This window comes from Pan paniscus, chromosome 2 (assembly GCF_029289425.2).
Source record: "Pan paniscus chromosome 2, NHGRI_mPanPan1-v2.0_pri, whole genome shotgun sequence".
In the NCBI taxonomy this organism is placed as follows: Eukaryota; Metazoa; Chordata; class Mammalia; order Primates; family Hominidae; genus Pan; species Pan paniscus.
The window spans coordinates 48,625,440-48,639,057 of NC_085926.1; the positions used below are offsets into that span (position 1 = coordinate 48,625,440).

Here is a 13,618-nt window from a genome sequence, read left to right on the forward strand (position 1 = left end):
ACTTGGGGCAAAGGTAGGGTTCCCTGGGTGTAAGTGGTCTCCCTCAGGAGAAGCTTCCAGAGTCCCCAAGGAGCCATGTGTGCCACTGACACGAGATGGTGGCACACTGGAACCAGCCCTCTATGGGTGGAGCTGGGTGGAGCCTGCTCACCCCGGCAGCCGCTGGCTGTCACCTCTGCGAAGGGACTGTCACAGCTGTTGCACTGGCGGCCAAGGGCTCCTGGGCGACAGGGGCACTGCCCGCTGTGGGGTGCACATGAGCGCGAGGTGGAGCCCACAGGGTAGCAGTCACATGGGAGGCAAGAGTCACTGCCCCGCGGTCGGTAGTGGAACTCCTGTTTGAGGATGGGCCAGGGGCCTGAAGTCAGAGGTCAGGGCTTGGGGAATGAGTGGAATCAAGGATAAAGGGTCAAGAGAACAGTGCTCATGGGCCAGAGGACACCTGGGTCATGTGTGAAGCCAAGGGAGGGGTCACGGGTAAAGGATGAGAGACAGCAACTTGGTCACAGGACACAGGCAAGAGGTTAGGACCCAAGTCAGGTGGCGGAGGTCAGCAAGCTGGACAGGAATTGCAGATTGCGTCCAAGGAAGGGTTAAAAGGTCAGGGGCCAGGCGCACCTTGCAGTGACACTGCCCATTTGTCTTGTTGCAGTTGGGATCAAAACCTTTGTGAACATCACAGTTGCAGGGGCCACAGGTTGGGCTCCCCCACCAGCCCCGTGGGCACTGCTGGTCCATCCTGGGGGTGCAGAGCCAGGTAAGATGCCTCCATGGTATCCCAGTGACCCTCCCTGTCCCTGCCAGGTCTCCCCATCGCCTCAGCCCCAGCCTCTTACCTGTGCTCACAGTGGTGCCCGAAATAGCCACCCACACAGTCACAGGTATAGCCATGGGGGGCTCCTGGCAGGTGCCGGCATGATCCCTCGTTCTGACAGGGGTTCAGGAGGCAGGCATCCACACAGCCTGGGCCGTAGTAACCTGCAGATTGGGTCAGAAAGCTCAGGATCCTGGTCGCAGAGCATGGAAGGAAGCAGGCACCCGTCCCGAGTCCCTGCCTCCTTCAGGTTCCCCAGTCTTCATCATGGGCCCCTAACGCCTGCCCAGGTCACCCTTCCCCCAACCCTCTCAAGGCTCACCTGGCCGGCAGGTGCAAGAAAAGGTCTGCCAGAGGTCCCGGCAGTCTGCGTGAGGTGGGCAGGGCCCAGAGGCACAGGCGTTGGTCACAACACAACCAGGCTCCGCATTCACTCGGTGGCTGGGGGGTAGCAGGGCCGGGGAGCCAGAGGGTGTGGAGCCGAGCCACACCCCCTGTGGACACACAGCCAGCAAGGGGTGAGACCACGTTAAGGCACCTCAGCCTCAAGTACTGCAGAGCCAGCCACCCGGTCTGATGATCCTTGACATGCAGTCTTCTGATACCCTCAAAAAACCCAGGCCTCAAAAATATCCCCAATTTGGTACCCCTGTGGGACCCTAATTGTGCTGTTTCTGACACAGATTCCTAAAGGCCCTTGATAATCCAAGCTAGACTCCCACCTCCAATGCCACAGAAAGGCTTGACCTAGCTCTCAACTCTGGGTCATTCACCCCCTCGCACCAACCCCCACTTGAATGCTGCCTTTCAGGTCCCAAGGAGCCCCTGACTTCTGACCCCTGACCCTAATGCCCCATATCACATTCCCATGCTGACCCCCACCTGGATGCAGCCAACCAGACCCTGAGGAGCCTCCTCTGCACTGCCGGGGGGCAGGCCTCCCACGTGGAGCTGCTTTACCTTCAGGCCCTGCAGCTCACTCCCCACCGCCATGGTGTCCTGGAGGAAGTGGGGCAGTCAGCACTGAGGGAGAGGGGCCTGATGAACCCCTGTCATAGCCCAGAGTCAGTCTTGGCCTTCTTCTAGCCCTTCTAGGCTGCCCCCTCCCTCCTGGACCCACAGCAGACCTTAATATTGCTTGATTTTGACCGGGGGTGGGTAGAGACTGGGGCAGAGACTAGAAGGGGCTTCTAGGAATCAGGCAAAGTGCTGGCTACAGAGGTTCCCCAAGACCAGGCCCCAAATCTGGCACAAAGAGGGCTTGAGAGTGGACCAACTTGGCTGGTGGGTGGGCTCAGTGCAAGGATATATGGTGGGGAACTGGGGGTAGAACATCAGACTCAGTGCAGTGGAGGGAACTGAGAGGAGCTGGACTAGAGGTGGGGTCAAAAAAGGCGGATCTGGTTGGAAGGCTGAGAACAGACTACCCCGGGGTCAGAGGCCAGACCTGGAAGAGGCTAAAGTCCAGTGAGACCATAAGGACATGGTGGCCCCGCCGGCCACCTGGTTCCTCCTGCAACTCCAGCCGCAGATCGTGCCACCGGCCATCACTGACAGTCACCTGGTCCAGAAGGAGATGGGAAGCACGGCCCGAGCCCCTGGTCACTGTCACAGACAGTAACCCCCGATCTAGCTGTGGGCAGAGATGCATAGCCCTGGCGTTAGAGCCCCATGTGGGCTGGGACTTGGAGGTGAGATCAGAGGGCTCAGAGGTCAGGAATATCAGAGGTCAGAACAGTGGGGTCAAGGTTATACCTGGCACAAAGGGCACTGTGCCAGGGGACATCATGTTGCTGATATGGGGTCAGGGGGCAGAGGATAGGACCAGGTGTTGTGGGTGGGTTGGTGCAGCTTGCATAAGAGAGAGTTATGCTGGAGCCCTGCACCTGCAGAGGATATAATGATGGAAAGAGAATCAAGGGCTAGGGTCCAGAGCAGGGTCAAGTGTGGTTGGGACACCTGGCAGAAAAGTATGCTGTGTGACCAACCTGAACCCACAAGAATGTCAGTGGCGGCCTAAGAGACTGAGAACTGAGGGTATAGGGAGGGTGAGCAGAGTGGACACACCTGGCAAAGGAGCGTGCTGTGTGGCCCAGCCTGCACTTGCATCAGGACCCCCTGCGTTGCCCGTGTCCGAAATGCCAGCCCCAGGTACCATGGCACAGACACAGCCATGTCACTTCCAAAGTTCCAGCTCAGTGTGCCGTTGCCACGGAAATGGTGGGGATGGGCCATAGCTGAGTGGATAAGAGAAACAGGGTTACAGCCCCTGCCCCAGGAACAGATCTGACCCTGCAGGCCCCCCTGCCCCATGCTGCCCACTTACTAAGCCGACAGTCTTTGCCGCCAAAGCCCACAGGGCAGTCGCAGCTGAAGCCGCCCCAGCGCTCCGAGCAGAAGCCACTGTTCTTGCAGGGGCCTGAGTCACAGAAGTGTAGCTTGGCTTGGCAGCCTGGGAGAGGAAAGCACATGGCGGACATGAGAACAAGGGTTGGGGGGCACAAGTGCTGGACAGGACTTTAGTGTCCAGAGGGGCTGAAAGAGACCAAGATCTCAGCCCCATTTCCCATTTTCTTTTGATGAGTGGGGTTGGTAAGAGTCAGGCCCTAAAGTCTGGGCTGTAGCATGGTGCTTGCCACCAAAGGAGACTGGCTTGAAGGCAGGTATGGAGTCACCCCATGGAGTCCTCCACTTCCTCCCTATGATGGGGACAGGGCCATGGGCTAGGCTGGTGGAAGCTTCAGGCCTACCTGCCATGGTGCCATTATTTGCGACAAAAGCCGCCATGTCCACTCGGCGGCCATCAATGTGCAGGTCCCGCATACAGCCGATGAAGTCCTTATGGGATACGGGGAAGTTCTCGGGGAGGTTGGGGACACCTCCCAGAAGAAGAGGGCCCGTCAGGTCCAGGGACCTGGGGATCAGGGGTCTGGGTCATTGGTGGGACTGGGGCCAGAGTAGAGTTGCTCCTGGGGGGCCACAGGAAGCAGGGGGGTAGGACCCAGAGGGTAGGGTGATTGAGAGAGGAAAATAAGGCCGAGCTGTGGAAGGAGTTAGGATCTTACTTCAGTTGGGGTGCAAAGGGGCGCCCGTGATGGGCCGATGGTCTGGGGAAAGGTAGGTGAATGGGGGTTGAGAGCTATGATGAAAGAATGAGGCATCTGGCTGGCTGGGGAGGGGATGGAGACGTGAAGACTCTGGGGGACTGGACATGAGATGAAGGGACTCGGAGGGGATGTGGGACATTAGTGAGACTGGGGTGGGGAGGTGGAGGCTTTGGAGGACTGCCTGGGGACTGTGTGTGGGAGGAGGGAGTATGGGGTGGAATACAGGATTGGGGGCTAGGGTGAGTAGGCTTTCAGGATCTTTGAGAGGAGAGGGAAATCTTGGTGGTTTGGGGGAAAGATGGGAGAGTTTGGCAGGATGGGATGAGGAATGGGATGTGAAGGGTTGGAGTGGGCTTTGGTAGGCAGGGGACAAGGGGACTAGGGGGCAGGGGCCTCACTTCTTGGAGCTTGTTTGCACACCAGCAGCCGCGCATGAGTAGTTGCCAATCTCAGCACCAAACTGCAGAGCCACGGCCACATCACAATCATCCACGCTTAGCACAGCCACCTTGTCCTTGGAGGGGCCCTGTGCACCCCCTAGGGCATCTGTCCGGGGCTGAAGACGCAGGCACACCAGTCAACAGTGCCCCCAGTAACCCCTGAGGAGCAGAAGTCAGCATCCCAACTCCCCTCATACCCGATGCCAGGGATGGCCCCCACCTTGTTGTAGTATCTCAGATGCACTGTATGCCATTGGCCATCACTCAAGCCCCCTGGAACTGTGGGGCTGACCACGGTGTTGGATTCACCTGGAGGGGAGATGCATGTGGAATCATCAGGAGCAGCGGAGTCGCCCCATCCCACCCGTCATATAAGCACAACCATTCCCAGGGCCACCCTGGATGCATCAGATCAGTCCCCCCACTGGTGACCACAATGGCTGGCTCAGAGTGCCTTTGAACAGACAGGAGAAACAGACTTCTTGGAGGGAGGGACCTTCCCACAGGGAATGGCCAAGGAGCTAGGTCTTCAGGGCTTGTATGGCGTGGAGTGTGTGCTCAGGTGCACAGTGAAGCAAACCTGAGGGGACTTGGGCCCTGCGTCCTCCAGCACACATGCACCCTTTCGCCGTCACATCCGGGGCACCCACCCGTGGAATATGTGAGCCGCACTTGGCCAGCCACGAGTTCCAGGGCCAGGAAGTCGTGCTTCTCGTTCAGGCGCCCGTTGTAGAAGAGCAGCCCGCTCTGCTGCACTGTCGCGAACCTGGGCGGGGTGGGAGGGGGTTGCGGGGGTGGGAGCGTCAGGAGCAGGGTACCACTTCACACCCACCATCCCTGCGAGGAGAAGGGGCTGGGGCGAGAGAGGAAGCGACGAGGGACGGCGGGACCGACCGGGGGGACGCGGGTGCAGCGAGGTCAGGAGACCCCGGGCGGGGCGTCAGGGGAGGGGCGGTGTCTCATGGGGATGCCAGGACGGGGCAGTCAGGAATCTGAGTCAGGGCGGGTAGGTGGGGGCGGCGTGGAGGCGCTCAGACACGGGGCGGGCACCTACGAGAGGGACAGCGTAAGGTGGAATCGCTGCCGCAGGCCGCGAAACATGACGAACGAACTGGGCGGGAAGGAGCGCGCAGCCACCTCGCAGCGCGGGCCCTCGAAGGCGCCGCCTGCCGGGCACTGGCAGCGAAAGCCGCCGTTGGGCGCGTCGGTGCAGGTGCCCCCGTTGCGGCAGACGCCCGGCACGCAGCGGCCGGCCACGGTGTCCAGCTCGCAGTCCTCTCCTGGGGGCCAAGCCGCGGTCAGAGGCGGTCACGCCCACGCCCGCCCCTGCTCCGGCCCCTTCAAAGACCGCGCGCCCAGAAGCCGGGTGCCAAGACCCCCGAAAGGTCGCGCTCTTCGGTGGACACGCCCCTTCCATCTGGCCCCGCCCCCTCCCCGGTCTCATCGCTGCCTCGGCGGCGGCCCCTTCCGGCCACGCTCTACCGCTTCTGGCCTAACCGCGTCCATACCAGGCCGTGGCCTCGGAAGTGACTCCCAGTACTCACTCGCATTGTGGTCCCGCCCCCAGCCTTGGCCCGTGCTTCCCCCGGCTCTGGCCCGGCGCCCTGCTCACCGGTGAAGCGCGGGCGGCAGACGCACGTGTAGCCTCCCTCGCGCCGCGCGCAGGCTCCGCCGTTGCGACATGGGTTGGAGTAGCAGAGGTCGAGCTCGGTCTCGCAAAAGTCTCCCGTGAATCCGGGCGGGCAGCGGCAGCGCAGGCCAGCGATGGGCTGGATGGGTCGGAACAGCGTGGAGGCCGAGGCCAGGAAGGGCGCGGACGAGTCAAAGCGGAGCACGGACACGCATTTCATGTAGTTCTCACAGGGCTCTCGCAGGCACACGTTGTCGTCGAAGGGCAGTACGTCGAGCAGGGAGCGAGCCGCCAGCGCCGCCCGGCGCACGTACAACTGCTCCTGCAGCTCCTCGGAGCTGAACCAGGGCCCTGCAGCGCCCGCCCCGGCCCCACGTGGAGCCAGCGCCGAGAAACTCACATTGAGCACGGTGCCCCCTACGTCTGTGTCGTTCTGGATGTTGAAGATGAAGACGTCCTCAGCGGGCGTAGCGAGCACCGCAGCCACGCCCTCGAGGAAGCGGCCCAGCAGCGGTGACAGGAAGCGCTCCTGCCACATGTTCTCAAGGCGCACGGTCAGGCTGTTGGCCAGCAACTCCTCCGTGATGATGACCACGCGCAGCACACACTGCGCCGTCACGCTGTGCAGGCCATCTGCAGGCGGGGGCAGGGGCAGTGGTCATCCTGGGGACAGTGGCCACCCCTCCCTGGGACACAAGAGGGCTGGGGCCAGTGATAGCCTAGGCCCCCAGAACCTCTAAGTCAGCAGGCTGACCCCACCAGGACACAAGGGAGTCTGGGGCTAGTGACCACCAGCTCCCCCAGCATCAAGGTGTCAAAAAGCTGCTGCTTCCTCCCCCAATCCCCAATACACGGAGGGGTCTGGGCCAAGGATCAAGCAACCCCACACAGTGCCCATGGGTTAGCAAGTCACTCCTGCAACAGCACTCAAGTACCCTAAGTATTCAGTAACCCACACTTCCCCAAGTTATCATGGTCAGCAGGCCACCCCAACTCAGGACACAGAGAGGAGCTAGGGCCACTGGCCACTCATTCCCAGCCACCTTTCCCTTCTCCCCTCCTCCAGCATAGCAGAACCAGCAAAACATCCCCCTCCAGAAAACAGGGGTTCCAGATCAGGGATCACCTATCTCCTATTTTTGGTCAGCAAATTGCTCTTCCATGACACTAGAAGGGGCCCTGGCCCAGTGAAGACTCAATGCCATCCTCCAGAATCCTGGGTTATCAAGCTCCAGGAGGGTCTTGAACCCTGACATACACACACACACACACACACCAGCATTCTTGAGTTAGCAGCCTGCTCACCACTCCAGACCTGGGTCCTGTGGTTTCACAGTCACCACCCCAGAGATGAAGGTGAGGTGCTTAGCTGCCTTGTTCGTCTTGTCCCCACACCCTAGCACATACTGGGTGGTCAATAAGGATAGACTGTTGAGTGAGTTGAGGGATAAATGAAGGTTGTGCCTTCTCAGGCAGTGCCAGGAGTCCCTGCTCCAGAACTGAGGAATGAGCACCAGTAAAGCCTATTTCCCAACCTCTGCAGCCTCCAGTAGGCAGGACTTCAAGAGCCTCTCCCACCTGCACTCTCCTATTATGGAGGGGTTTCTGAAAGACTGGAGCAGATGGGGCAGGAAAGAGGCAAGTGGACCTCTGGACATTTTCCCAAAGGTCAGGGTCTCAGGCCCTACGAAGCCACTGTCCACCTGAAGCTTCCATAGTAAGCTGCTGTTCCTGACCACTCAAGTATTGGTCATTTCCTGCACAGATGGGGTAAGCGTCAGAATGGACCCAAAGTAACCCTTCGTCTGAACATGGGCATAGTGTGGACTGACTGGCCCATACTGGCTTTGCCTAGGACCTCCAGAGGATTACCCCAGGACCTCTGACCTTTTATCAGGAGGGGAGATATCCCTAGGTAGCAGACAGTTCTTTACAGGCTTTATGGGGTCTGCTAGATGCCTTGGAATCACTGGGATTCTGTGGAGATTATCCAGGAACCTAAGCAGAGTCCTTGTGAGGTCTATGGCAGATCTTGTAGGGTGCAGGAACCCTACCCTTAAGGGGTTCTTGGAAGGCTTAGAAATCCCTCTTTGGTTTGAGGTGCCCTGTGGAGTCCCTGAGGCCCAACAGGTTGGTGTCACTGGGTCACTTGCCTGCCCCCTGCCCCTCACCTGTGACAGTCACCAACATGGAGGCCACCAGTGGGCGGTTATTGTCTAGCTTTCGGCTGAGTCGCAGCTCCCCACTGGTCTGGTTGACTACCAGCAGCTGCAGCTCATTGCCACGCTCAAAGGAGTAGAAGAGGTGGTCGGAGACATCGGGGTCATAAGCTGGGATGCGCCCAATAATGCCCGATGGGAAGGTGTCTGAACGGTTGGATACATAGTTGTTGAAGAGGATCTGGAAGTTGTTGAGCACAGGGCTGTTGTCATTCTGGTCAACCAGGCGGATGTGCACAGTGGCCCGGCTGACCAAAGGAGCAGATGTGGCCTGCACCACAATCACATATTCTTGGCGAGCCTCATAGTCTAGGTCAATGAGTGCCGTCAGTTCTCCAGAGAAGATGTCCATTTGGAACAGCTCAGGGATGTTCCCCTCCACGATCTGGTACATTATATGGGCATTGGGGCCTTCGTCAGGGTCCACTGCAGTGATCTGGGCCACCACTGAGCCCACAATGCTATTCTCTTTCACCCGCACCTCAAACTCCTCAGCTGGGAAGACAGGTGCATTGTCGTTCACATCCTGCACCATCACCTGGATACTGACTGGAGTCCGGAGTGGGGGCACACCTCTGTCCACTGCGTAGGCAGTCAACTCATACACTGATACTGCCTCCCGGTCTAGCCGCCTTACTGTACGGACAATTCCAGAGGTGGGCTCAATGGTAAAATCTCCATCCCCGTCTTCACCATTCTGGAAAGTGTACTGGACCCGGCCATTGGCATGAGCATCCCGGTCAGTGGCTGAGATCTGCAGGACACTGGTGAAAGGTGGGGCATCCTCAGAGACCAGCCCCGTATAGTGGGAGGCCACAAATTGTGGAGCATTGTCATTCACGTCATTGACCATCACCTCCACATAAGTAGTGTCTGCCTTCTGTGGGATGCCATTGTCCCGAGCTGTGATAGCCAGGGTGTAGGTCACCTGGTCCTCATAGTCTAATGGGGCCTGTAATGTAATGGCTCCTGAGTCTGCATCAATGCGGAACTGGGGCAGGTTGTCCTCCAGGAGATAGGTGATACGAGCATTCTCACCCACGTCATCATCAGAGGCACTGATGACCACTATGGTGCTACCCACTGGCCGATCTTCATTCACACTCACTGAGTAGTGGGCACTTTGAAAGACCGGCCGATGAGTGTTGGCATCTGTGATGTTGATGTGCACATAGCAGTGATCATGAAGGGCACGGTCAGATGCAGTTAGTACCAGCTTGAAGTAGCGTTCCTGCTTGTAGTCCAGTGGCAGAGCCAGAGTCACCAGACCCACACCCCCCTGGGTGCTGATGGCAAAGCGATTCCGGGTATTGCCGCCTGTGATCTGGTAGCTGATGGCACTGTTGGCATCACGGTCTACTGCGGTCACGCTGACCACACTGGTGCCCACAGCTGCATCCTCATTCAGTCGTAGGTGGTACTCCTTCATTGTGAACTCAGGCCGATTGTCATTAACATCCAGCACAGTCACGGTGACACTGGCTGAGGCAGAGAGTGGGGGTGAGCCATGGTCTCGAGCCTCCACACCAAAGAAGTAATGCTCCACAGACTCACGGTCCAGGGGACCACTCACAGAGACCCAGCCAGTGGCGCTGTTTATCACAAAAGGAGTATCAGGTGCCACACCAGTTAGGGAGTACTCCAATCTGGCATTCTCCCCATGGTCTGCATCGACTGCCTGAATGTGGATGACTGAGTGACCCAAGGGAGCATTTTCCAAGACAGAAACTTGGAAGGGCGTGCTGACAAAAATAGGAATGTGGTCATTGATGTCCACCACCTGGATGCTGGCCAGGCCCGTGTTGTTGGACAGCGGTGGCCGGCCAGCATCCTGCGCCCTGATGCGCAAGGCATACTCTCTCTCTGCCTCGAAGTCCAGAGGTGCCACCACCTGGATCTCGCCAGTGAGGCTGTCGATGGCAAAGTGGCCACGGCTATTGCCACTGATGATGTTGTAGTGCACCAATCCGTTGGCGTCCTTGTCCCGGTCAGTGGCCGTGACGCGCAGCACGACTGTGTGGGGGCGCACATCCTCGCGCACCTGCGCCACGTAGCGCTTCTCGCTGAACTGAGGAGCATTGTCGTTCTCGTCTAGCACAGTTATGTGTACGCGCACAGTGGCCGAGCGCGGCCCGGGTTCCTGGCCCTGGTCGCTGGCTTCCACCACCAGCTCATAGCTTTCCATGTGCTCGCGGTCCACTCGACCGCTGGTGCTGATGAGGCCGGAGCGTGGATCAATCTCGAAGGCGGCGGCAGCTGCAGCGCGCGCAGCTGGCGGCCCCACGAAGCGGTAGCGCAGGTTGGCGTTGGGGGGCGCGTCGCCGTCAGTGGCACGCAGCTGCAGGATAGGGTAGCCCTCCTCCACATTCTCGCGAAGCGTCTCCCGGTACTGCGCTTGCTCAAAAACCGGCGAGTGGTCGTTGCGGTCGGCTACTGTCACGGCCACCATCGTGGTGGCCGAGAGGCGCGGCGAGCCGTGGTCCTGCGCGGTCACACGCAGGTAGTGACGCTCCATGCTCTCGCGGTCCAGAGCTGCCGCCGTACGGATAAGGCCGCTCTGCGGGTCGATGCTGAACAGCTCCAGCGAGCGGCTGTTCATGAGTGCCGCCAGCGAGTAGACTAGGCGCCCGGCCTCGCCGGCGTCCGGGTCCTGAGCAACCACGCGTAGCACCGCGGTGCCTGCTGCCTCATTCTCCGGCACCAGCGTCTGGTAGTTGTACTGCGGAAACTGCGGGTGGCGGTTTGCGGCGCGACGAAAGCGTGCCCGGTTCGCCGAGGTTATTTTCCTGGCTTCAGGACGGGCCGGGAGTCCCGGGGGACGCGGCCCGGGGCGCTGCGGAAGGAAGCGGCGGCGGAAGACACCCCGGGAGCGCATGCGCTTGGGCGCCGGCTCGGGAGCTGTCCGAGACTCGCGGGGTGCTGAACCTGATGCAGGAACTGTCCTCGCCGTGCGTGGTGCTGAATCCAGCTCGGGGCCAGATCCCGAGGCCCCTGGAAGACAGTTCCGCCGGGGGGCTGTCCTTTCTGCTCCGGATGTCGTGGCTCTCTCGCCCTGACCCTTGCTCCCTGTTGCCCATAATTCCCCACAGCAGCGCGCGGTGCCCACTCTTTTGCGGGAGCCTGTCCCAGCGTTCCGCTGGGAGGACACCGGCTTGGGACCGTGGTGCCGAATCAAAAAGTCTGAAGGGAGGGGCGAGCTGTTCCCCGAGCCCGGGACCCCTGAGGACAGAGCCCCTGGTGACAGACTACCTCTTTGCAAAGGTCCTGTCCGCCCGCAAGAGGAGACCTCTGGGCGCCAGTATAACACAGACCCTGGTCCCTGTCCTGTCTCTCGTTCGCGGCTGCCCAATGGCTGGACGCCGTGTTCAATCCCCAGCTCCTCGTTCGGCTGCTCAGGGGGCCCTCGACTATTCCGGGCGCTTTGCCTTCTCCCTCGGAGCCCCACGAAGATAGGCTCCCTGACCCCCAGGCCAGGCCCCCCATCCTCCCGGACCCCGGAAGACTCCGGACAAAGAGCTAAGGCTCCGCCACCGATATGCGCCCTTGGCCCCGTAGTGGCAGCTAAGCCTGGGTCCCAGCCCTGGTGCCCACCGCCCCCCAGCTCCTCCTGGCTGAGGGGGAACAAAGAGAGGAGAAGGAGCAGGAGTATGGGGGTCGACCGTCCCCCGAGGCCCCGCCACGGCGGCCGCCTCGCCATCATCCCCCGCCTCCCTGCACGGCCTCCACCGCCCCCCGCCCCGGTCCGGGCCTTGGGCTGGCCCCGCCGCTCGGGCCCCCTCCCGGGCCCCTGCCGCCGCCCCGGGCCCCCGCCCCTCCGCCTGTCTCTCCGCACCCCCGCCGCCCTCTGGGCACCATCTACTCCGCGGCCGGAGCCCCTCCGGCGTGCGGCCCTGGCTTTTTCCGCCCCCACCACAGCATCCCCGACGCTGCTGCCGCCTCCCGCCGCTCCAACATGGCTCCCGGCCGCCCCGATGGTTCGCTCCACCTCTGCCCCGGCGCCCGAAACACGGTGGTACAACCCATCGCGCATGGCAGCTCTGAGGACCGAAGATGTTGCCGCCATCTTTATTGAGGACGTGAGCGTTGCTCCTGGTGCTGAACAGAGCGCGGAGGTTCGCCGTCGTTGGGTCCGCCCTCCCGACTTTCGGTCGCCGCCTTCACCCACCTCCCTCCTTCTAGGGCGCTGTCCCAGCTCCGTCTCCCAGCCTTTTTCTGTCCTTCCAGATCTCTTGTTCCCCCTTCCTGACCACTAGTTCTGAACCGTGTCCCGGATTTTGGTCTGAAATTTTGGTGCCCATGAGCGTTCTCATAGCTCTGGGAGGGGGTACTGTGTGAAATCCTGGGGTAGAGGGGACGATGGCTGGACAGGGGTCTGGGGTGCCAGCACCCCGAACAATAGCTTTAACTATCCCATCAGCTAGTTTTATGAAACATGTCGCGACCACCTGCTTGTTTGGATCGCCCCTGCGGAGCAGGGACCAGAGATGACCCTCCCGAGGCGGGAGCAGAGGCCAAATTCTTCCCTGCCTTGCTGGTCCCCAGCAGTCTCCCGGGCTCGGGGACCCTTCACTGGAGGCTGCACCCCCTCCCAGGCTGCGAGTCCCGAGTGCTCTGGGATGCCACGTGGAGCCCGGCGTTGCCCCATGGCTGCGGGCCCCGCTTCTTCGGGTCCCCGCCCCTCGTCCGTCACGACCGCATGCCTTAACCCCTTGAAGGGACTGACACAGAAACTCAGTCCTCCCACCACCCTCGGTGCATTCCAGCTCTCCCTGCGTAACTCCTGGCACGCGCCGGTCTCGCCAGGCCAATGGGTGGACCTGGCGCAACAGACGTCACGAGAGGAGCGGAGGCGAGGGGTGAACGCAGAGCACTCCAATCAGTCAGTCATTGTTTCTATTGGCACAATGGGAGGCCCCGCCCCTCACGGCGGACTCATCGCATGGGGGAGGGGGCTCCGCGGGTTGCCGGCTAACCGTGAGAGATAGTCCGGGAGGTACACTATACGGACTGGCCTCCAAAGGCGGAATCGATAACGAGCTGCAGCGCCGGGTGCAGAGGACGCGGGCATCCCGAAGCCCAGGAAGAGGTCAGGGCCGGGACCCCAGAACGCTCCACAGGGTGCGGCTCCCGCGATGGGGTGGATCCTGGTTCTAACAGGCGAGGAACTCCTGGCCAAGGCCTCTGGCCCGCCCCGAACGGTCCCTATGACATCACCATCAACCAATCAGTCGGCGCATCCTTTCGCCCCTTGACTGCTCCGCTTCCGGGAGGCGGGGCTTCTGCGGGTTCCACCTCCCGAGCGCCCCTTGTGGCTACCAAGGACAGGCAACAGGTGTCCAGTTGTTCCCTCTCCTGTCTACGAATCTGACGACCTCCCCAGGATCAGAGCTCTGGGCCGGATACACGGC

The 13,618-nt window shown here is 60.9% G+C and overlaps 1 protein-coding gene across 6 annotated transcripts in view; it reads right to left on the minus strand.

The window, feature by feature from the left end:
• CELSR3 (cadherin EGF LAG seven-pass G-type receptor 3) overlaps window positions 1-13,573 on the minus strand; it is a 28,208-nt gene extending 14,635 nt beyond the window's left edge. For 5 of the 6 annotated variants that reach the window (XR_004670554.2, XM_034956377.2, XM_024928056.3 and 2 more), the window contains exons 1-15: window positions 8,163-11,925; window positions 5,974-6,624; window positions 5,416-5,641; window positions 5,012-5,127; window positions 4,582-4,670; window positions 4,320-4,477; window positions 3,565-3,728; window positions 3,141-3,266; window positions 2,882-3,051; window positions 2,262-2,447; window positions 1,697-1,813; window positions 1,137-1,308; window positions 837-978; window positions 619-739; window positions 152-335 (exon numbers count right to left, since the gene is read on the minus strand). Coding sequence is in view for 5 of the 6 variants with exons in the window: in XM_034956377.2 (XP_034812268.2) it covers window positions 152-335; window positions 619-739; window positions 837-978; window positions 1,137-1,308; window positions 1,697-1,813; window positions 2,262-2,447; window positions 2,882-3,051; window positions 3,141-3,266; window positions 3,565-3,728; window positions 4,320-4,477; window positions 4,582-4,670; window positions 5,012-5,127; window positions 5,416-5,641; window positions 5,974-6,624; window positions 8,163-11,910 (6,370 nt within the window). In the remaining variant the exon portion in view is untranslated. Of the gene's footprint in view, window positions 1-151; window positions 336-618; window positions 740-836; window positions 979-1,136; window positions 1,309-1,696; window positions 1,814-2,261; window positions 2,448-2,881; window positions 3,052-3,140; window positions 3,267-3,564; window positions 3,729-4,319; window positions 4,478-4,581; window positions 4,671-5,011; window positions 5,128-5,415; window positions 5,642-5,973; window positions 6,625-8,162 lie in introns of all 6 variants that reach the window. The other variant, XM_003818392.6, reaches the window with a different exon arrangement.
• Between the last annotated feature and the right edge of the window lie 45 nt (window positions 13,574-13,618).